At 36.6% G+C, this 24,537-nt stretch overlaps 1 protein-coding gene across 1 annotated transcript in view; it reads left to right on the forward strand.

The window, feature by feature from the left end:
* Positions 1 to 24,537, forward strand: part of LOC139470044 (mucin-3B-like) — a 191,389-nt gene that overhangs the window by 92,355 nt on the left and 74,497 nt on the right. Inside the window, exons 146-183 of the mRNA XM_071252333.1 lie at positions 242 to 477; positions 693 to 962; positions 1,177 to 1,264; positions 1,638 to 1,769; positions 2,099 to 2,298; positions 2,521 to 2,790; positions 3,005 to 3,092; positions 3,466 to 3,582; positions 3,847 to 4,088; positions 4,304 to 4,573; positions 4,790 to 4,877; positions 5,251 to 5,367; positions 5,661 to 5,896; positions 6,119 to 6,388; positions 6,603 to 6,690; positions 7,064 to 7,129; positions 7,487 to 7,686; positions 7,902 to 8,171; positions 8,386 to 8,473; positions 8,847 to 8,963; positions 10,660 to 10,710; positions 11,082 to 11,281; positions 11,497 to 11,766; positions 11,981 to 12,068; positions 12,442 to 12,558; positions 12,887 to 13,086; positions 13,313 to 13,582; positions 13,797 to 13,884; positions 14,243 to 14,395; positions 18,400 to 18,584; positions 20,412 to 20,672; positions 20,888 to 20,975; positions 21,114 to 21,233; positions 21,470 to 21,654; positions 21,996 to 22,256; positions 22,472 to 22,559; positions 22,698 to 22,835; positions 23,076 to 23,260. Coding sequence (XP_071108434.1) covers positions 242 to 477; positions 693 to 962; positions 1,177 to 1,264; positions 1,638 to 1,769; positions 2,099 to 2,298; positions 2,521 to 2,790; positions 3,005 to 3,092; positions 3,466 to 3,582; positions 3,847 to 4,088; positions 4,304 to 4,573; positions 4,790 to 4,877; positions 5,251 to 5,367; positions 5,661 to 5,896; positions 6,119 to 6,388; positions 6,603 to 6,690; positions 7,064 to 7,129; positions 7,487 to 7,686; positions 7,902 to 8,171; positions 8,386 to 8,473; positions 8,847 to 8,963; positions 10,660 to 10,710; positions 11,082 to 11,281; positions 11,497 to 11,766; positions 11,981 to 12,068; positions 12,442 to 12,558; positions 12,887 to 13,086; positions 13,313 to 13,582; positions 13,797 to 13,884; positions 14,243 to 14,395; positions 18,400 to 18,584; positions 20,412 to 20,672; positions 20,888 to 20,975; positions 21,114 to 21,233; positions 21,470 to 21,654; positions 21,996 to 22,256; positions 22,472 to 22,559; positions 22,698 to 22,835; positions 23,076 to 23,260 — 6,401 coding nt within the window. The remainder of the gene's footprint in view (positions 1 to 241; positions 478 to 692; positions 963 to 1,176; positions 1,265 to 1,637; positions 1,770 to 2,098; positions 2,299 to 2,520; positions 2,791 to 3,004; positions 3,093 to 3,465; positions 3,583 to 3,846; positions 4,089 to 4,303; positions 4,574 to 4,789; positions 4,878 to 5,250; positions 5,368 to 5,660; positions 5,897 to 6,118; positions 6,389 to 6,602; positions 6,691 to 7,063; positions 7,130 to 7,486; positions 7,687 to 7,901; positions 8,172 to 8,385; positions 8,474 to 8,846; positions 8,964 to 10,659; positions 10,711 to 11,081; positions 11,282 to 11,496; positions 11,767 to 11,980; positions 12,069 to 12,441; positions 12,559 to 12,886; positions 13,087 to 13,312; positions 13,583 to 13,796; positions 13,885 to 14,242; positions 14,396 to 18,399; positions 18,585 to 20,411; positions 20,673 to 20,887; positions 20,976 to 21,113; positions 21,234 to 21,469; positions 21,655 to 21,995; positions 22,257 to 22,471; positions 22,560 to 22,697; positions 22,836 to 23,075; positions 23,261 to 24,537) is intronic.

Consider the following 24,537-nt stretch of genomic DNA (forward strand, 5'->3'; position numbering starts at 1 on the left):
TATAGGGCATCAATTTACAATGCTTTATCACAAAGAATACTTACTGCCCCCCACAATTATGCCATTATTTCTCTTTGTAAATGGATAATAGACTAGAATGATAGCCTTAGCTAGGATGTGCTTAGTTGTGATATGGTTGATCTGATTAATGTAGTTTTGGTTGTAATATCCACTATGTGCTGGGTTAGTTAGTTTGAATATAGTGAACGCATACAACCTGTTTTAAAATATAGTAACAGAGGATTTTGTAACTCACGGATGTATTGCATATTTACAGGAACGACTCCATGTGACAAGATTGATCTTATGGACTCAAGTGAGAACCCATCACCAGCACCGACACCCTCCCCAGTCGGTAATACAGACAACCCTCTCTCGGAAATTCCATTGGAGGACTCACCTTTTGTTGACACAGTCAAAGTCACATCTAAAACAATCTTCACTTCAGTGCCATCTAAGGAAACCACAAACCCTCAGGTATGTCAGTAGAGAGCATGTGCTAAATGAGAAGACAATGTACAAAACATTTTTCAATGTGGATAAAACCTGATGGAATGAATGGTACATATAATACCCTACAGGCACGAGAATATTGGATTAAGGAAAACATGACCACCAAGAAAATTGTCTGTTTGTTTGTACAGAAACAGTGTGTAAGTGAAGGTAATGAAGTATTTCTTTGAACTCCTCAGGTGACTGAGTTCCCTGTCAAACCTTCGACTGATGAGATTATCTTGGTAACCGACAAGAAACCCGATGGCTTCACAGTCAATGATACACCAGTTGATACCTCCAGCAGTACCAGTGGCACGATTGGGGGCCAACCTGTTTTCCTCACTACCGTGAAAATTACACCAAGTGAAAATCCAGTCACAGTGGAAAGGCCTTCTGGAGAAAAGGAACCTGAAGTCTTCCAAAAGATTGAGGGCACTCCAGATCCAACAGATTCTACTACTTTTGAAGTAATCATTTCTTTAATGTTTAGATGCTACACCTAAGAAGAGTGATTCTCAGTTCTTTTTAAGTTATTTCTTCAGAAAAACCTGATCTTCCTTTGTACTAATTTGCTGATGTTTTCCGAATTAATACCTTTTGAGAGTAAGCTTTCCTTTCCAATTTGTGTTTTAAGGCATAAGATGATTAGATGAAAACTGTAAATTGCTTCTTAATTTTCAGGTTCCCGTCAATGGTCCAGTATCAGACATTCTTGTGCCGAGTACTAGTAGTGTATCTGAAATTGTCATATGCCAGCACGAGACAACAGGTAAGGATGTAAATATTAGCTTTGTGTTTAAGGATGTCCCTAAAACCATATTTCTGGAAAAGAATGCAACAATCAATGTGATTGAAGTAAACCCAGTTTAACATTAATTCATGAAAGATACTTAAAAGAAGTCACTTTGAATCATTAAAACTAAAACCTTTTTCAAAAATATCGTGTTTAATGAGTCCACTTGTAAACTATCCTGGCATTGTCAGATTTGTTTGTTGTTTAACGCTCGAAAGAGGATTAATCATCACTGTTTTGGAAAAGAAATCAAATATAATGTCAGAAGATAAGGATTATTAAATGTACTATCTAAAGTCAAGAAATACAGACTCCAAAGGGGGATACATATTTCAATTATTTTCATCAGGAACAACTACAAGTGGAACAACGACAACCAGTGGAACAACCACCACAAGTGGTACAACCACAACCAGTGGTACAACAACTACAAGTGGAACAACAACCAGTGGAACAACAACTACAAGTGGAACAACAACGGGTGAATTAAATTCTGTTGACTGTTATATGCAATTCATCAGGAGTGAAGATTGTATAGTGCATCAATTTACAATGCTTTATCACAAAGAATACTTACTGCCCCCCACAATCATGCCATTATTTCTCTTTGTAAATGGATAATAGACTAGAATGATAGCCTTAGCTAGGATGTGCTTAGTTGTGATATGGTTGATCTGATTAATGTAGTTTTGGTTGTAATATCCACTATGTGCTGTGTTAGTTAGTTTGAATATAGTGAACACATACAACCTGTTTTAAAATATAGTAACAGAGGATTTTGTAACTCACGGATGTATTGCATATTTACAGGAACGACTCCATGTGACAAGATTGATCTTATGGACTCAAGTGAGAACCCATCACCAGCACCGACACCCTCCCCAGTCGGTAATACAGACAACCCTCTCTCGGAAATTCCATTGGAGGACTCACCGTTTGTTGACACAGTCAAAGTCACATCTAAAACAATCTTCACTTCAGTGCCATCTAAGGAAACCACAAACCCTCAGGTATGTCAGTAGAGAGCATGTGCTAAATGAGAAGACAATGTACAAAACATTTTTCAATGTGGATAAAACCTGATGGAATGAATGGTACATATAATATCCTACAGACACGAGAATATTGGATTAAGGAAAACATGACCACCAAGAAAATTGGCCTCTTAATGTTTGTTTGTACAGAAACAGTGTGTAAGTGAAGGTAATAAAGTATTTCTTTGAACTCCTCAGGTGACTGAGTTCCCTGTCAAACCTTCGACTGATGAGATTATCTTGGTAACCGACAAGAAACCCGATGGCTTCACAGTCAATGATACACCAGTTGATACCTCCAGCAGTACCAGTGGCACGATTGGGGGCCAACCTGTTTTCCTCACTACCGTGAAAATTACACCAAGTGAAAATCCAGTCACAGTGGAAAGGCCTTCTGGAGAAAAGAAACCTGAAGTCTTCCAAAAGATTGAGGGCACTCCAGATCCAACAGACTCTACTACTTTTGAAGTAATCATTGTTTTAATGTTTAGATGCTACACCTAAGAAGAGTGATTCTCAGTTCTTTTTAAGTTATTTCTTCAGAAAAACCTGATCTTCCTTTGTACTAATTTGCTGATGTTTTCCAAATTAATACTTTTTAAGAGTAAGCTTTCCTTTCCAATTTGTGTTTTAAGACATAAGATGATTAGATGAAAACTGTAAATTGCTTCTTAATTTTCAGGTTCCCGTCAATGGTCCAGTATCAGACATTCTTGTGCCGAGTACTAGTAGTGTATCTGAAATTGTCATATGCGAGCACGAGACAACAGGTAAGGATGTAAATATTAGCTTTGTGTTTAAGGATGTCCCTAAAACCATATTTCTGGAAAAGAATGCAACAATCAATGTGATTGAAGTAAACCCAGTTTAACATTAATTCATGAAAGATACTTAAAGGAAGTCACTTTGAATCATTAAAACTAAACCCTTTTTCAAAAATATCGTGTTTAATGAGTCCACTTGTACACTATCCTGGCATTGTCAGATTTGTTTGTTGTTTAACGCTCGAAAGAGGATTTATCATCACTGTTTTGGAAAAGAAATCAAATATAATGTCAAAAGATAAGGATTATTAAATGTACTATCTAAAGTCAAGAAATACAGACTCCAAAGGGGCAAACATATTTCAATTATTTTCATCAGGAACAACTACAAGTGGAACAACGACAACAAGTGGAACAACCACCACAAGTGGTACAACAACTACAAGTGGAACAACAACCAGTGGAACAACAACGGGTGAATTAAATTCTGTTGACTGTTATATGCAATTCATCAGGAGTGAAGATTGTATAGTGCATCAATTTACAATGCTTTATCACAAAGAATACTTACTGCCCCCCACAATTATGCCATTATTTCTCTTTGTAAATGGATAATAGACTAGAATAATAGCCTTAGCTAGGATGTGCTTAGTTGTGATATGGTTGATCTGATTAATGTAGTTTTGGTTGTAATATCCACTATGTGCTGGGTTAGTTAGTTTGAATATAGTGAATACATACAACCTGTTTTAAAATATAGTAAGAGGATTTTGTAACTCACGGATGTATTGCATATTTACAGGAACGACTCCATGTGACAAGATTGATCTTATGGACTCAAGTGAGAACCCATCACCAGCACCGACACCCTCCCCAGTCGGTAATACAGACAACCCTCTCTCGGAAATTCCATTGGAGGACTCACCTTTTGTTGACACAGTCAAAGTCACATCTAAAACAATCTTCACTTCAGTGCCATCTAAGGAAACCACAAACCCTCAGGTATGTCAGTAGAGAGCATGTGCTAAATGAGAAGACAATGTACAAAACATTTTTCAATGTGGATAAAACCTGATAGAATGAAAGGTACATATAATACCCTACAGGCACGAGAATATTGGATTAAGGAAAACATGACCACCAAGAAAATTGTCTGTTTGTTTGTACAGAAACAGTGTGTAAGTGAAGGTAATAAAGTATTTCTTTGAACTCCTCAGGTGACTGAGTTCCCTGTCAAACCTTCGACTGATGAGATTATCTTGATAACCGACAAGAAACCCGATGGCTTCACAGTCAATGATACACCAGTTGATACCTCCAGCAGTACCAGTGGCACGATTGGGGGCCAACCTGTTTTCCTCACTACCGTGAAAATTACACCAAGTGAAAATCCAGTCACAGTGGAAAGGCCTTCTGGAGAAAAGGAACCTGAAGTCTTCCAAAAGATTGAGGGCACTCCAGATCCAACAGATTCTACTACTTTTGAAGTAATCATTTCTTTGATGTTTAGATGCTACACCTAAGAAGAGTGATTCTCAGTTCTTTTAAAGTTATTTCTTCAGGAAAACCTGATCTTCCTTTGAACTAGTTTGCTGATGTTTTCCAAATTAATACTTTTTGAGAGTAAGCTTTCCTTTCCAATTTGTGTTTTATAAGACATAAGATGATTAGATGAAAACTGTAAATTGCTTCTTAATTTTCAGGTTCCCGTCAATGGTCCAGTATCAGACATTCTTGTGCCGAGTACTAGTAGTGTATCTGAAATTGTCATATGCCAGCACGAGACAACAGGTAAGGATGTAAATATTAGCTTTGTGTTTAAGGATGTCCCTAATCCATATTTCTGGAAAAGAATGCAACAATCAATGTGATTGAAGTAAACCCAGTTTAACATTAATTCATGAAAGATACTTAAAAGAAGTCACTTTGAATCATTAAAACTAAACCCTTTTTCAAAAATATCGTGTTTAATGAGTCCACTTGTACACTATCCTGGCATTGTCAGATTTGTTTGTTGTTTAACGCTCGAAAGAGGATTAATCATCACTGTTTTGGAAAAGAAATCAAATATAATGTCAGAAGATAAGGATTATTAAATGTACTATCTAAAGTCAACAGAATACAGACTCCAAAGGGGGATACATATTTCAATTATTTTCATCAGGAACAACTACAAGTGGAACAACGACAACCAGTGGAACAACCACCACAAGTGGTACAACCACAACCAGTGGTACAACAACTACAAGTGGAACAACAACCAGTGGAACAACAACAACGGGTGAATTAAATTCTGTTGACTGTTATATGCAATTCATCAGGAGTGAAGATTGTATAGTGCATCAATTTACAATGCTTTATCACAAAGAATACTTACTGCCCCCCACAATTATGCCATTATTTCTCTTTGTAAATGGATAATAGACTAGAATGATAGCCTTAGCTAGGATGTGCTTAGTTGTGATATGGTTGATCTGATTAATGTAGTTTTGGTTGTAATATCCACTATGTGCTGTGTTAGTTAGTTTGAATATAGTGAACACATACAACCTGTTTTAAAATATAGTAACAGAGGATTTTGTAACTCACGGATGTATGGCATATTTACAGGAACGACTCCATGTGACAAGATTGATCTTATGGACTCAAGTGAGAACCCATCACCAGCACCGACACCCTCCCCAGTCGGTAATACAGACAACCCTCTCTCGGAAATTCCATTGGAGGACTCACCTTTTGTTGACACAGTCAAAGTCACATCTAAAACAATCTTCACTTCAGTGCCATCTAAGGAAACCACAAACCCTCAGGTATGTCAGTAGAGAGCATGTGCTAAATGAGAAGACAATGTACAAAACATTTTTCAATGTGGATAAAACCTGATGGAATGAATGGTACATATAATATCCTACAGGCACGAGAATATTAGATTAAGGAAAACATGACCACCAAGAAAATTGGCCTCTTAATGTTTGTTTGTACAGAAACAGTGTGTAAGTGAAGGTAATAAAGTATTTCTTTGAACTCCTCAGGTGACTGAGTTCCCTGTCAAACCTTCGACTGATGAGATTATCTTGGTAACCGACAAGAAACCCGATGGCTTCACAGTCAATGATACACCAGTTGATACCTCCAGCAGTACCAGTGGCACGATTGGGGGCCAACCTGTTTTCCTCACTACCGTGAAAATTACACCAAGTGAAAATCCAGTCACAGTGGAAAGGCCTTCTGGAGAAAAGAAACCTGAAGTCTTCCAAAAGATTGAGGGCACTCCAGATCCAACAGACTCTACTACTTTTGAAGTAATCATTTCTTTAATGTTTAGATGCTACACCTAAGAAGAGTGATTCTCAGTTCTTTTTAAGTTATTTCTTCAGAAAAACCTGATCTTCCTTTGTACTAATTTGCTGATGTTTTCCAAATTAATACTTTTTAAGAGTAAGCTTTCCTTTCCAATTTGTGTTTTAAGACATAAGATGATTAGATGAAAACTGTAAATTGCTTCTTAATTTTCAGGTTCCCGTCAATGGTCCAGTATCAGACATTCTTGTGCCGAGTACTAGTAGTGTATCTGAAATTGTCATATGCCAGCACGAGACAACAGGTAAGGATGTAAATATTAGCTTTGTGTTTAAGGATGTCCCTAAAACCATATTTCTGGAAAAGAATGCAACAATCAATGTGATTGAAGTAAACCCAGTTTAACATTAATTCATGAAAGATACTTAAAGGAAGTCACTTTGAATCATTAAAACTAAAACCTTTTTCAAAAATATCGTGTTTAATGAGTCCACTTGTACACTATCCTGGCATTGTCAGATTTGTTTGTTGTTTAACGCTCGAAAGAGGATTTATCATCACTGTTTTGGAAAAGAAATCAAATATAATGTCAGAAGATAAGGATTATTAAATGTACTATCTAAAGTCAAGAAATACAGACTCCAAAGGGGCAAACATATTTCAATTATTTTCATCAGGAACAACTACAAGTGGAACAACGACAACAAGTGGAACAACCACCACAAGTGGTACAACAACTACAAGTGGAACAACAACCAGTGGAACAACAACGGGTGAATTAAATTCTGTTGACTGTTATATGCAATTCATCAGGAGTGAAGATTGTATAGTGCATCAATTTACAATGCTTTATCACAAAGAATACTTACTGCCCCCAACAATTATGCCATTATTTCTCTTTGTAAATGGATAATAGACTAGAATAATAGCCTTAGCTAGGATGTGCTTAGTTGTGATATGGTTGATCTGATTAATGTAGTTTTGGTTGTAATATCCACTATGTGCTGGGTTAGTTAGTTTGAATATAGTGAATACATACAACCTGTTTTAAAATATAGTAAGAGGATTTTGTAACTCACGGATGTATGGCATATTTACAGGAACGACTCCATGTGACAAGATTGATCTTATGGACTCAAGTGAGAACCCATCACCAGCACCGACACCCTCCCCAGTCGGTAATACAGACAACCCTCTCTCGGAAATTCCATTGGAGGACTCACCGTTTGTTGACACAGTCAAAGTCACATCTAAAACAATCTTCACTTCAGTGCCATCTAAGGAAACCACAAACCCTCAGGTATGTCAGTAGAGAGCATGTGCTAAATGAGAAGACAATGTACAAAACATTTTTCAATGTGGATAAAACCTGATAGAATGAAAGGTACATATAATACCCTACAGGCACGAGAATATTGGATTAAGGAAAACATGACCACCAAGAAAATTGTCTGTTTGTTTGTACAGAAACAGTGTGTAAGTGAAGGTAATAAAGTATTTCTTTGAACTCCTCAGGTGACTGAGTTCCCTGTCAAACCTTCGACTGATGAGATTATCTTGATAACCGACAAGAAACCCGATGGCTTCACAGTCAATGATACACCAGTTGATACCTCCAGCAGTACCAGTGGCACGATTGGGGGCCAACCTGTTTTCCTCACTACCGTGAAAATTACACCAAGTGAAAATCCAGTCACAGTGGAAAGGCCTTCTGGAGAAAAGGAACCTGAAGTCTTCCAAAAGATTGAGGGCACTCCAGATCCAACAGATTCTACTACTTTTGAAGTAATCATTTCTTTGATGTTTAGATGCTACACCTAAGAAGAGTGATTCTCAGTTCTTTTTAAGTTATTTCTTCAGGAAAACCTGATCTTCCTTTGAACTAGTTTGCTGATGTTTTCCAAATTAATACTTTTTGAGAGTAAGCTTTCCTTTCCAATTTGTGTTTTAAGACATAAGATGATTAGATGAAAACTGTAAATTGCTTCTTAATTTTCAGGTTCCCGTCAATGGTCCAGTATCAGACATTCTTGTGCCGAGTACTAGTAGTGTATCTGAAATTGTCATATGCCAGCACGAGACAACAGGTAAGGATGTAAATATTAGCTTTGTGTTTAAGGATGTCCCTAATCCATATTTCTGGAAAAGAATGCAACAATCAATGTGATTGAAGTAAACCCAGTTTAACATTAATTCATGAAAGATACTTAAAAGAAGTCACTTTGAATCATTAAAACTAAACCCTTTTTCAAAAATATCGTGTTTAATGAGTCCACTTGTACACTATCCTGGCATTGTCAGATTTGTTTGTTGTTTAACGCTCGAAAGAGGATTAATCATCACTGTTTTGGAAAAGAAATCAAATATAATGTCAGAAGATAAGGATTATTAAATGTACTATCTAAAGTCAACAGAATACAGACTCCAAAGGGGGATACATATTTCAATTATTTTCATCAGGAACAACTACAAGTGGAACAACGACAACCAGTGGAACAACCACCACAAGTGGTACAACCACAACCAGTGGTACAACAACTACAAGTGGAACAACAACCAGTGGAACAACAACAACGGGTGAATTAAATTCTGTTGACTGTTATATGCAATTCATCAGGAGTGAAGATTGTATAGTGCATCAATTTACAATGCTTTATCACAAAGAATACTTACTGCCCCCCACAATTATGCCATTATTTCTCTTTGTAAATGGATAATAGACTAGAATGATAGCCTTAGCTAGGATGTGCTTAGTTGTGATATGGTTGATCTGATTAATGTAGTTTTGGTTGTAATATCCACTATGTGCTGTGTTAGTTAGTTTGAATATAGTGAATACATACAACCTGTTTTAAAATATAGTAACAGAGGATTTTGTAACTCACGGATGTATTGCATATTTACAGGAACGACTCCATGTGACAAGATTGATCTTATGGACTCAAGTGAGAACCCATCACCAGCACCGACACCCTCCCCAGTCGGTAATACAGACAACCCTCTCTCGGAAATTCCATTGGAGGACTCACCTTTTGTTGACACAGTCAAAGTCACATCTAAAACAATCTTCACTTCAGTGCCATCTAAGGAAACCACAAACCCTCAGGTATGTCAGTAGAGAGCATGTGCTAAATGAGAAGACAATGTACAAAACATTTTTCAATGTGGATAAAACCTGATGGAATGAATGGTACATATAATATCCTACAGGCACGAGAATATTGGATTAAGGAAAACATGACCGCCAAGAAAATTGGCCTCTTAATGTTTGTTTGTACAGAAACAGTGTGTAAGTGAAGGTAATGAAGTATTTCTTTGAACTCCTCAGGTGACTGAGTTCCCTGTCAAACCTTCGACTGATGAGATTATCTTGGTAACCGACAAGAAACCCGATGGCTTCACAGTCAATGATACACCAGTTGATACCTCCAGCAGTACCAGTGGCACGATTGGGGGCCAACCTGTTTTCCTCACTACCGTGAAAATTACACCAAGTGAAAATCCAGTCACAGTGGAAAGGCCTTCTGGAGAAAAGAAACCTGAAGTCTTCCAAAAGATTGAGGGCACTCCAGATCCAACAGACTCTACTACTTTTGAAGTAATCATTTCTTTAATGTTTAGATGCTACACCTAAGAAGAGTGATTCTCAGTTCTTTTTAAGTTATTTCTTCAGAAAAACCTGATCTTCCTTTGTACTAATTTGCTGATGTTTTCCAAATTAATACTTTTTAAGAGTAAGCTTTCCTTTCCAATTTGTGTTTTAAGACATAAGATGATTAGATGAAAACTGTAAATTGCTTCTTAATTTTCAGGTTCCCGTCAATGGTCCAGTATCAGACATTCTTGTGCCGAGTACTAGTAGTGTATCTGAAATTGTCATATGCGAGCACGAGACAACAGGTAAGGATGTAAATATTAGCTTTGTGTTTAAGGATGTCCCTAAAACCATATTTCTGGAAAAGAATGCAACAATCAATGTGATTGAAGTAAACCCAGTTTAACATTAATTCATGAAAGATACTTAAAGGAAGTCACTTTGAATCATTAAAACTAAAACCTTTTTCAAAAATATCGTGTTTAATGAGTCCACTTGTACACTATCCTGGCATTGTCAGATTTGTTTGTTGTTTAACGCTCGAAAGAGGATTTATCATCACTGTTTTGGAAAAGAAATCAAATATAATGTCAAAAGATAAGGATTATTAAATGTACTATCTAAAGTCAAGAAATACAGACTCCAAAGGGGCATACATATTTCAATTATTTTCATCAGGAACAACTACAAGTGGAACAACGACAACAAGTGGAACAACCACCACAAGTGGTACAACAACTACAAGTGGAACAACAACCAGTGGAACAACAACGGGTGAATTAAATTCTGTTGACTGTTATATGCAATTCATCAGGAGTGAAGATTGTATAGTGCATCAATTTACAATGCTTTATCACAAAGAATACTTACTGCCCCCACAATTATGCCATTATTTCTCTTTGTAAATGGATAATAGACTAGAATAATAGCCTTAGCTAGGATGTGCTTAGTTGTGATATGGTTGATCTGATTAATGTAGTTTTGGTTGTAATATCCACTATGTGCTGTGTTAGTTAGTTTGAATATAGTGAATACATACAACCTGTTTTAAAATAAAGTAAGAGGATTTTGTAACTCACGGATGTATTGCATATTTACAGGAACGACTCCATGTGACAAGATTGATCTTATGGACTCAAGTGAGAACCCATCACCAGCACCGACACCCTCCCCAGTCGGTAATACAGACAACCCTCTCTCGGAAATTCCATTGGAGGACTCACCGTTTGTTGACACAGTCAAAGTCACATCTAAAACAATCTTCACTTCAGTGCCATCTAAGGAAACCACAAACCCTCAGGTATGTCAGTAGAGAGCATGTGCTAAATGAGAAGACAATGTACAAAACATTTTTCAATGTGGATAAAACCTGATGGAATGAAAGGTACATATAATACCCTACAGGCACGAGAATATTGGATTAAGGAAAACATGACCACCAAGAAAATTGTCTGTTTGTTTGTACAGAAACAGTGTGTAAGTGAAGGTAATAAAGTATTTCTTTGAACTCCTCAGGTGACTGAGTTCCCTGTCAAACCTTCGACTGATGAGATTATCTTGATAACCGACAAGAAACCCGATGGCTTCACAGTCAATGATACACCAGTTGATACCTCCAGCAGTACCAGTGGCACGATTGGGGGCCAACCTGTTTTCCTCACTACCGTGAAAATTACACCAAGTGAAAATCCAGTCACAGTGGAAAGGCCTTCTGGAGAAAAGGAACCTGAAGTCTTCCAAAAGATTGAGGGCACTCCAGATCCAACAGATTCTACTACTTTTGAAGTAATCATTTCTTTGATGTTTAGATGCTACACCTAAGAAGAGTGATTCTCAGTTCTTTTTAAGTTATTTCTTCAGGAAAACCTGATCTTCCTTTGAACTAGTTTGCTGATGTTTTCCAAATTAATACTTTTTGAGAGTAAGCTTTCCTTTCCAATTTGTGTTTTAAGACATAAGATGATTAGATGAAAACTGTAAATTGCTTCTTAATTTTCAGGTTCCCGTCAATGGTCCAGTATCAGACATTCTTGTGCCGAGTACTAGTAGTGTATCTGAAATTGTCATATGCCAGCACGAGACAACAGGTAAGGATGTAAATATTAGCTTTGTGTTTAAGGATGTCCCTAATCCATATTTCTGGAAAAGAATGCAACAATCAATGTGATTGAAGTAAACCCAGTTTAACATTAATTCATGAAAGATACTTAAAAGAAGTCACTTTGAATCATTAAAACTAAACCCTTTTTCAAAAATATCGTGTTTAATGAGTCCACTTGTACACTATCCTGGCATTGTCAGATTTGTTTGTTGTTTAACGCTCGAAAGATGATTTATCATCACTGTTTTGGAAAAGAAATCAAATATAATGTCAGAAGATAAGGATTATTAAATGTACTATCTAAAGTCAACAGAATACAGACTCCAAAGGGGGATACATATTTCAATTATTTTCATCAGGAACAACTACAAGTGGAACAACGACAACCAGTGGAACAACCACCACAAGTGGTACAACCACAACCAGTGGTACAACAACTACAAGTGGAACAACAACCAGTGGAACAACAACAACGGGTGAATTAAATTCTGTTGACTGTTATATGCAATTCATCAGGAGTGAAGATTGTATAGTGCATCAATTTACAATGCTTTATCACAAAGAATACTTACTGCCCCCACAATTATGCCATTAGTTCTCTTTGTAAATGGATAATAGACTAGAATGATAGCCTTAGCTAGGATGTGCTTAGTTGTGATATGGTTGATCTGATTAATGTAGTTTTGGTTGTAATATCCACTATGTGCTGGGTTAGTTAGTTTGAATAAAGTGAAAACATACAACCTGTTTTAAAATATAGTAACAGAGGATTTTGTAACTCACGGATGTATTGCATATTTACAGGAACGACTCCATGTGACAAGATTGATCTTATGGACTCAAGTGAGAACCCATCACCAGCACCGACACCCTCCCCAGTCGGTAATACAGACAACCCTCTCTCGGAAATTCCATTGGAGGACTCACCGTTTGTTGACACAGTCAAAGTCACATCTAAAACAATCTTCACTTCAGTGCCATCTAAGGAAACCACAAACCCTCAGGTATGTCAGTAGAGAGCATAGCATATGCTAAATGAGAAGACAATGTACAAAACATTTTTCAATGTGGATAAAACCTGATGGAATGAATGGTACATATAATATCCTACAGGCACGAGAATATTGGATTAAGAACAACATGACCACCAAGAAATTGGCCTCTTAATGTTTGTTTGTACAGAAACAGTGTGTAAGTGAAGGTAATAACGTATTTCTTTGAACTCCTCAGGCGACTGAGTTCCCTGTCAAACCTTCGACTGATGAGATTATCTTGGTAACCGACAAGAAACCCGATGGCTTCACAGTCAATGATACACCAGTTGATACCTCCAGCAGTACCAGTGGCACGATTGGGGGCCAACCTGTTTACCTCACTACCGTGAAAATTACGCCAAGTGAAAATCCAGTCACAGTGGAAAGGCCTTCTGGAGAAAAGAAACCTGAAGTCTTCCAAAAGATTGAGGGCACTCCAGATCCAACAGATTCTACTACTTTTGAAGTAATCATTTCTTTAATGTTTAGATGCTACACCTAAAATAAGTGATTCTCAGTTCTTTTTAAGTTATTTCTTCAGAAAAACCTGATCTTCCTTTGTACTAGTTTGCTGATGTTTTCCAAATTAATGCTTTTTGAGAGTAAGCTTTCCTTTCCAATTTGTGTTTTAAGACATAAGATGATTAGATGAAAACTGTAAATTGCTTCTTAATTTTCAGGTTCCCGTCAATGGTCCAGTATCAGACATTCTTGTGCCGAGTACTAGTAGTGTATCTGAAATTGTCATATGCGAGCACGAGACAACAGGTAAGGATGTGAATATTAGCTTTGTGTTTAAGGATGTCCCTAATGTATATTTGTAGGTCATAATGCAACCATCATTCTTATTTAAGTAAACCCAGTTTAACATTAATTCATGAAATATACATAAAACTGAGGATTCTTTATGAATATCGTGTTTAATGATTTATTGTTTCCACTTTTACACTATCCTTGCGTTGGTTTAATTTGTTTGTTGTTTCATGCTCGAAAGAGGCGTAAAGATCACAGATTTGGAAAATAAATCAAACATAGTGTGAGAAGATAACAATTATGGAATATCCTATGTAGTTTCAGTAGAATACAGGGTGCAAGATGGGATACATATTTCAATCGTTTCCATTAGGAACAACTACAAGTGGAACAACAACCAGTGGAACAACAACCAGTGAAACTACAACCAGTGGAACAACTACCAGTGGAACTACAACCAGTGGAACAACCACAACCAGTGGTACAACCACAACCAGTGGCACAACCACAACCAGTGGCACGACAGGTGAGTTGTTTGATGTTTGCTTCGGTAAAACATAGACACTAGACTCTGTTTTCTGTCGCTCTCTATAAATTTGCCTTCATGGGCTCATGAACCGCTGTGAGTATTACTGGCTGACATAAGAATGGACTGCCGTCAATAAGAATAGCTCAAAAAGCTTAATAATTAGTGCATGATCTCCGAAAATGTCGATAGCGCATGTTTATTTACAGACAAACGTACAGTGGAAGCTCATCAGATAGCCTTTTTGGAAATATGACTGATGGTAAAGTTTGATTGCAATGTATCATCGCAGTTAAATCGAGTTCAGATTTCTGATTGTACGGATTATTAGCAGAATAGCTATTAAACATTAACATGACATTTGACAGCTTTGTGGCCGTATTTTGAAATCCCTATTTTCCATAGCACGGTTGTTAGGAACTCCTATCAAAGGAAAATTGAACAAAAAATCCAGCCATCAAATTAAATGAACGATTGTCTTCACTATGATGTAGAGCAAATACATTTAATTTTGCAGCTATAAAGTTCAGTTCATAAACTCAAAACAGAAACGACTCTTATGTTTCAGTATTGCATATTATATGAAAACTCAATACGACTTTTTGCCACCCGTACTTCAGGGCATAACCCTCCCACACATGTGTTCTTGTTGCCATGCACCTAATTTTCATGATGGTGTCTAGGATGTGGCACTTCTTTCGTCTTGAGGTATTCAATCTAAGATCCAGATCTAATATTGTGTATGTATGAGTTGCACACACCGATTTGACACCTTACCAACCTTGAATGTTTGACATATATTTACATACTTAAAAATAGGAAGAACTTGCCGGCATCCATCACCTATAGACAAAAGGATGTGGTCAGTGATTAGGTTTACGAACATTTATATGTTTGTTCATGCCAAGTATCATAAATCACAATCTCTTTTATATCCATATGAGTAGTTCTACAATTATGACGACCATGTCACTTTTAAAACTAAAAAGAAAACAATACACGACTATTGAAGCATATTTAGTTATGAATTGTAAATAAGTATCATTAGTCTCCTCCTTATGACATTTTTTTTTAAGAAATTGTAATAGGTCATATTAACAAGACAAGTAACAACTAATTTTGTTAACAAAATACGACTAAGTCATTTTCATATAAGCTCAGTATACTGTACCTATGATAATAAGTGATCACAAAGTTAAGTCTGTAAAGTCTAAATATCTTGAATCGACAATGAAATAAGCAAACGTTAGTATCTTCGACATAGTAAATGGTCTATTACACTGGCATTGTTAATGTATATATTTAGTTATTCTCGAACAGAAGGAATATACCCATGTCTGCAGGTAAAGTGCCTGTGCATGACTTTTACATGTTGTACGATGATTAACGATCATACGTTGATTGATCATTGTTTTCTGCGAAGGGTACTATGAAGGCTATACACTACACTTTTAAACAGTTTTTAGATAGATGGATGTATCGATGAAAGCGCGATAAATCCCAAAGAACAATGAAGAATGATGTATGGTTAATTTCATGATAAAACATTGTTCCATCATGACCTCATTTCTGGAGATTCGAACATGCGCTCGCAACTTGATGACGTTGCATATTTGGACGACGATATTTTTGGGAAGGGATTGTCTAGTGAGTTGTTCGCCATAGATATAGCTTGGCATCTTAGAAAAACGCGATGGTTGAGCAATCGCATCCAAAATATGTAAATAGGTATTGGGAGAAAAGGTAATCCACGTGAGGAATGGGAATATGGGGGAAATACCCACCTGTGCATAAAATGGACTTGTCCGACATTGCCGAGGTCGGATTCTATTGAGGGAGTCATCATTATGAAAATGCGGCTGTACTGTGTGATACAGTCGGGGGCATATTTCTGCAGACATCAAAGTGAATTGCGTTCTCTGTTGATGGAAATTTATAAAAATGCCTGTCACGCTGTCATCAATTATTTCCAACGAAAATGGCTCCAGTGGCCATCCATGCCTACAGGGTGTTAACTTTAGGTGGAGATGCTCTATCCTTTGCCACTGTTGAGAGATTGCCAGCGGAGTTCAAGAGAGGGAGCCTCGATGATGACGCAACCTTCAACTGCTACCACAAAGGAAAATGCTGATAAAATACATTATATGATACGATATGGATGATCGACTCACACTGCATAGCCAACACAGAAGGCATCATGGCATAAGAGAACATTCGAGGAATGAGGTCGTCATATCAAAGTTTTCAGCAATATCACGCCGGGGGACACCAGAATTTGGCTTCACACATTATTGTACTTCTTTGCATGACTTCAGATTGATGGGGTAATGCTTGTTATTAGTAGTATGACAGTTTCTTTTTGTTTTCAATCATTTGCCGTAGTATAGAAAGGAATGATTCTGGTTCTTTTATGCAATCGTACTTTATTTCTGCAGTGCGACACATACAGCACAAGGTCTTTGTTTTCACACGGTTTTTTTCATTTACAGGCGGGTAAGCACACCATGTGGTAACAATAAAAGTGACAAAAAACATTTCCATGATAATTAGACATCTCCACTAAGAGTCCATTGTGCGATTCTGCCTATATCCTAAGCATGTGTTTATGAATCGCTGTTAATAATGTTGATACCAGGTTTTCGGAAAACGGTTTAGCATTACCTACCCAAAATGTGTCACCTGTCACAAATACATGTAAGGCAAGTAAACTATTCACTGGGAAAAGCAGGGGAACATAAGTTCAAATAGGAAATTGCATCTGACTTTATCTATTGTCACTGATGCGTCAAATTTAGATATGTCCAACAGATGTTATTTTTACTTTTAAGAGATCTATTCAGATATGTTTCACCGTTATATTGCCTTTTACGCCCAGTGGAATCTGTTTTTGCGCTGCAGGAACATTGCTCAACATAAAGGGACTATTGAAAGGTTAAAGTCATCCCTTTTTTCATACAGTCTTCTGTGTAGTTTTTGCACTAAGTATTTTAATGCATATATCTAAATATGAAACGGCGGTCCCTTTTATTTCTAGCTCATGTGCACAAATCGGTTAAACTGAATTGGATGTTTGACCATTGTTGAGCGATATCAGATCATCGCTAAGCTTAAGTTAAACTCTTTGGCCAAATTCCCTGGTTTAGATGTCGACTATCAGAGCAAACAATTTGGACTGTGAGCAAATTGTCACATGCTATGTGTCGATTGTGATTGTTTGTCTACGTTTTCAATCCTACAAAACATCAGTATTGCCTCTATACAACATGGTGATAGTTTGACAGTATAAGCAGTGACAAATTTTCAGCACAATGCTGTTCCACGAAATTGAAGACTCACAACTGGGAATAAAAGCCAGGTGTCGGGAACTTTTAAAAACCGGTCTCATAATCAAGGGATTTGTTTCCTTGCAAGATTAGAGAGATTATCAAACTGGGGTTATAAGAATTTGTTTCTTGTGGTGTGTTTGTTTTTGTACAACGGTGTCTGTGTCATTCGCTCTCTGTCACTAGCCATTCCCTCTCTGTCACTAGCCAGAAATTGCATTAACTTTCTGGATATATTAAGAATGTGCAGTGAAACCTAATTAAGTTTAACGATACAGTGTCTTGTGAAATCGCTCAGGTTATCAAATGTCCAGACTGAGGATTTAGGCCAAAATAACGAGGTTTCACTGCATCATAACAAATACTACAAAGGGTAATAATATATGTATTGAACTATTTATAAACGTGAGACTTCGGCTTATTAGTTCATGAATGAAGTGCTTATTTTATCACTGGTGTAGTTACATTATTTAGCAAATGTAGACTTGTCAAATGGACGTTACTCGTTCAACATAGGTTTTGTGGTTCTACAGTTATAAAGTAAGTGATATGACGTATTGATGAAATCATGGATGGTTGACATTGATAGTTCAAGAATCGTTTTATCTATGGTTTCCTTTATATTTACAATCGTGATTTGTTTAAAAACTACTTTTACAAACTCACGACTTTTACTTCCAGGCACACCTTGCAGCAAGGTAGACTTGATGAGCCCAGGGGATAATGCAGTCACACCACAACCAAACAATCTAGGCCTTCCAACGGACAACCTGTTGGAATTCCCATTGCCAGAAAACACACTGGTCGATAGTGTAACTTCGACATCGCCCTTCGTGTATTCGCCTGTTGAAGAACCAGCTCCAGGGGTAGGTTTTGACATTGACATCCTAAAGAGGTTGGGTAATCATTATATAATTGTGATAAAGCAGACAGGCACGAACACAGTTGTTGACAATATTTTGAACAAGATATACACGCAGTATTTATAAACATGAATGAAATTAAAACAGCATGTTGCCATTGTCTTCTGGTCGATTAGACACCTTAATGGGCAAATATCTACTTAATGTTTTCATCAAAAGGTATTTTTAAACGTTTGCAACTTTCAAATACACTCACTATCTAATAGAAAGTATTGGTGAATGGCATGGGATGTGTTTGCTTATTCCACATTCACTGTACGTAGATCCAGTTTTACTTTGTGCACAATTATTCCGAAATGTTTATGAAGCCTGAAACTTAAACTTTATATTGCCGTCGTTGATTTTAGAAAAGCATTTGAATCTGTGAATTGTACTAAGTTTGAGGATGGCCCGTATTCAGATAGTTTATAGGAAAATATGTTAAAAGCACGAATCTGAAGTGCAGTTGTACATGGACATGTTCGAAATCTTGCTATTTGTGTTTGTTGATGATGCCATTCTGGTATCTGATGCAATATCAGGATTACAGTAACAACTTCTTGAATCACAGGCAATTATGTGGGGTCTAACAGTCAATTTAGAAAAGACAAATATTGTTGTTTTTAACAGAGGTGGATGCTTATCAGCAAAAGAGGTGTGGTTTCTAAAGGGAAGGACATGTTATCTCTAAATGCATATAGATATTTAGGAATTATATTCTCTAGTACATTAAAGATCAACAAATGCAAATGCAAGTAACTATCAACTTGAACAAACTTGACCTAGTCGACTTGCTTGGTTTTTAAATTTCTTTTTATTTGATACACGAATACAACCAATTCTGTTACGTGGTTCTTGAAGTTTGGTGTTTATACAGATATGACAAGATAGAATAAGTAGATTTAATGGCATGTAAGACAGTTTTAGATGTTGGACCTCAGATTCAAAATGTTATTGCAGATGGCGAACGTGGTCATTACGCTTTTTAGGTAAATGGTCTGTTTAGAATGTATGTATTGGCTAAAATTAGTAGAGATACATGATGGTAGGATACCGAAAAGAACCTACATTATGCTTTTATAGTATGAGAAGTGTAAAATATGATAATTAGTTGTGTGGTTATCTCAATCAATTAAGATCTACTAATAAATATGTATGTTCAGTCTTGAATAGCACTATATGGAGAGTTCAAAACTTTATGAGAGCCTGAAATGTACCTATGTGTAGTCGTAGTCAAGAAGCATAATTATTATTATTATTTTTATTAGAACGGGATTGTTAAAACTGTGGATAAGTGATTGTAGGTGGTTAGGCATAGAGTTATCACAACTCACATGTCCGGTATGTAAATTTGGGATAGAATATGAATAATTTTACCTTAATCGGTAACAACATATGTATTTTACCTTTCATGATGAACTGTAGAAGATTGTAATGAAAATATTTATATTGTGACTTGAACATTTTTTTGTTATCCTTTCTATCGTGAAGCAACGTGTTTCTTGAAGATAAAATTTTCTTGACATGTTTGTTCAGCGAGATTTTAAAGAAGTTTGAATATTCCTTGTGGTTGAATTGATATTATTAGATCAGGGTATGTATGTATATATATGGCTTAAGCCGCATTCTGAGATGGGCTCCAAATTTAAATAGATTTTTGCACATCTCTAGAGTGAGCATTGCGCATGTTTCATTTTAGATGGTTCTGTAGTTGTTGTATCATATTTCGTCTGATATGTCTCTGTTTAATACCATTAATTAATTGTACAACGTTTCGATTTTAACTTTCAGGCACCATTTAACGTCAAACCCACAACCAAGGTGATTCTTCTGCTAACAGACGAATCTCCATCTGGTTTCACAGTTAATGGGAGCCCTGTAGATACAACAACAACTGTTTCTGGTACAAGGAATGGTAATCCGTTCTTTGTAACTGTTATTGACATAACAGAGGGTACAGCTGTAGATGTTAAAGCACCAGAGGGAGTAAACAGGCCTGATGTATTTGAAAAGATTGATGGAGTTCAACTCCCCGGGACAAACAGCTACAAGGTGAGTAATCGTCCGCAGAAAATATGAACACACATGTTTTTTCTACTTACATCACATGACAGAATTTCATGAGTAACGTTAACATTTATAGAAGATTGCATTTAGCTGCTTTGTTTAAAGCTACTGTTTGACCAGGTTTATGCGTGAGATTGTTTCCCCTACTAAATGAAGATGAATGAATTCAAATTCAATAGTTGAATCCTTTTTCATTTCAGGTGCCTATAAATAAAGAGGTTACAAGTATTATTGTGCCAAAGAACACAGATGTTGAAAAGATCGAGATATGCGAACATTTAACAACAGGTGAATATAGAATTTTTGTTGTTGTTGTAATAACTGTGTTTCCCTTGTATGTTCATATGTCATTTTGCGAATGTGTAAATGAAGAAAACATTTTGTGCGAATTGTAAATCTTAACATTTGGAACTATTTATTGTTAAGGAACAACAACCAGTGGAACAACAACCAGCGGAACAACAACAAGTGGAACAACAACCAGTGGAACAACAACCAGTGGAACAACCACAACCAGTGGAACAACCACAACTAGTGGAACTACTGGTGAGTAAATATGTATGTTAACTGTCATAGTGTGAGGATGGAGCGGTACTTGCCACATTTACTTTAAGCCTGCTGTCGTAAACTGTGAAATGAATTCCTCATTATGTGACGTGAATCTATATTTAGGATTGATGATGTTGATAGTTCAAGAATCGTTTTATCTATGGTTTCCTTTATATTTACAATCGTGATTTTTTTATAGACTACTTTTACAAACTCACGACTTTTACTTCCAGGCACACCTTGCAGCAAGGTAGACTTGATGAGCCCAGGGGATAATGCAGTCACACCACAACCAAACAATCTAGGCCTTCCAACGGACAACCTGTTGGAATTCCCATTGCCAGAAAACACACTGGTCGATAGTGTAACTTCGACATCGCCCTTCGTGTATTCGCCTGTTGAAGAACCAGCTCCAGGGGTAGGTTTTGACATTGACATCCTAAAGAGGTTGGGTAATCATTATATAATTGTGATAAAGCAGACAGGCACGAACACAGTTGTTGACAATATTTTGAACAAGATTGAATATTCCTTGTGGTTGAATTGATATTATTAGACCAGGGTAGGTATGTGTATATATGGCTTAAGCCGCATTCTGAGATTGGCTCCAAATTTTAATAGATTTTTGCACATCTCTAGAGTGAGCATTGCGCATGTTTCATTTTAGATGGTTCTGTAGTTGTTGTATCATATTTCGTCTGATATGTCTCTGTTTAATACCATTAATTAATTGTACAACGTTTCGATTTTAACTTTCAGGCACCATTTAACGTCAAACCCACAACCAAGGTGATTCTTCTGCTAACAGACGAATCTCCATCTGGTTTCACAGTTAATGGGAGCCCTGTAGATACAACAACAACTGTTTCTGGTACAAGGAATGGTAATCCGTTCTTTGTAACTGTTATTGACATAACAGAGGGTACAGCTGTAGATGTTAAAGCACCAGAGGGAGTAAACAGGCCTGATGTATTTGAAAAGATTGATGGAGTTCAACTCCCCGGGACAAACAGCTACAAGGTGAGTAATCGTCCGCAGAAAATATGAACACACATGTTTTTTCTACTTACATCACATGACAGAATTTCATGAGTAACGTTAACATTTATAGAAGATTGCATTTAGCTGCTTTGTTTAAAGCTACTGTTTGACCAGGTTTATGCGTGAGATTGTTTCCCCTACTAAATGAAGATGAATGAATTCAAATTCAATAGTTGAATCCTTTTTCATTTCAGGTGCCTATAAATAAAGAGGTTACAAGTATTATTGTGCCAAAGAACACAGATGTTGAAAAGATCGAGATATGCGAACATTTAACAACAGGTGAATATAGAACGTTTTTTGTTGTTGTAATAACTGTGTTTCCCTTGTATGTTCGTATGTCATTTTGCGAATGTGTAAATGAAGAAAACATTTTGTGCGAATTGTAAATCTTAACATTTGGAACTATTTATTGTTAAGGAACAACAACCAGTGGAACAACAACCAGCGGAACAACAACAAGTGGAACAACAACCAGTGGAACAACAACCAGTGGAACAACAACAACCAGTGGAACAACCACAACCAGTGGAACAACCACAACTAGTGGAACTACTGGTGAGTAAATATGTATGTTAACTGTCATAGTGTGAGGATGGAGCTGCACTTGCCACATTTACTTTAAGCCTGCTGTCGTAAACTGTGAAATGAATTCCTCATTATGTGACGTGAATCTATATTTAGGATTGATGATGTTGATAGTTCAAGAATCGTTTTATCTATGGTTTCCTTTATATTTACAATCAATCGTGATTTTTTTATAGACTACTTTTACAAACTCACGACTTTTACTTCCAGGCACACCTTGCAGCAAGGTAGACTTGATGAGCCCAGGGGATAATGCAGTCACACCACAACCAAACAATCTAGGCCTTCCAACGGACAACCTGTTGGAATTCCCATTGCCCGAAAACACACTGGTCGATAGTGTAACTTCGACATCGCCCTTCGTGTATTCGCCCGTTGAAGAACCAGCTCCTGGGGTAGGTTTTGACATTGACATCCTAAAGAGGTTGGGTAATCATTATATAATTGTGATAAAGCAGACAGGCACGAACACAGTTGTTGACAATATTTTGAACAAGATATACACGCAGTATTTATAAACATGAATGAAATTAAAACAGCATGTTGCCATTGTCTAATCGTTTCATCTACTTTAGATGAATTCAACGGTCTTCTGGTCGATTAGACACCTTAATGGGCAAATATCTACTTAATGTTTTCATCAAAAGGTATTTAAACGTTTGCAACTTTCAAATACACTCACTATCTTATAGAAAGTATTGATGAATGGCATGGGATGTGTTTGCTTATTCCACATTCACTGTACGTAGATCCAGTTTTACTTTGTGCACAATTATTCCGAAATGTTTATGAAGCCTGAAACTTAAACTTTATATTGCCGTCGTTGATTTTAGAAAAGCATTTGAATCTGTGAATTGTACTAAGTTTGAGGATGGCCCGTATTCAGATAGTTTATAGGAAAATATGTTAAAAGCACGAATCTGAAGTGCAGTTGTACATGGACATGTTCGAAATCTTGCTATTTGTGTTTGTTGATGATGCCATTCTGGTATCTGATGCAATATCAGGATTACAGTAACAACTTCTTGAATCACAGGCAATTATGTGGGGTCTAACAGTCAATTTAGAAAAGACAAATATTGTTGTTTTTAACAGAGGTGGATGCTTATCAGCAAAAGAGGTGTGGTTTCTAAAGGGAAGGACATGTTATCTCTAAATATATTTAGGAATTATATTCTCTAGTACATTAAAGATCAACAAATGCATTTGAAACGTTAGTTGCAAGAGGCAAGTAAGCTCTAATGGAAGTAACTATCAACTTGAGCAAACTTGACCTAGTCGACTTGCTTGGTTTTTAAATTTCTTTTTATTTGATACACGAATACAACCAATTCTGTTACGTGGTTCTTGAAGTTTGGTGTTTATACAGATATGACAAGATAGAATAAGTAGATTTAATGGCATGTAAGACAGTTTTAGATGTTGGACCTCAGATTCAAAATGTTATTGCAGATGGCGAACGTGGTCATTACGCTTTTTAGGTAAATGGTCTGTTTAGAATGTATGTATTGGCTAAAATTAGTAGAGATACATGATGGTAGGATACCGAAAAGAACCTACATTATGCTTTTATAGTATGAGAAGTGTAAATATGATAATTAGTTGTGTGGTTATCTCAATCAATTAAGATCTACTAATAAATATGTATGTTCAGTCTTGAATAGCACTATAT

Source organism: Haliotis cracherodii, unplaced genomic scaffold (genome assembly GCF_022045235.1).
Source record: "Haliotis cracherodii isolate W230 unplaced genomic scaffold, xgHalCrac1.p SCAF_20, whole genome shotgun sequence".
NCBI lineage: Eukaryota > Metazoa > Mollusca > Gastropoda > Lepetellida > Haliotidae > Haliotis > Haliotis cracherodii.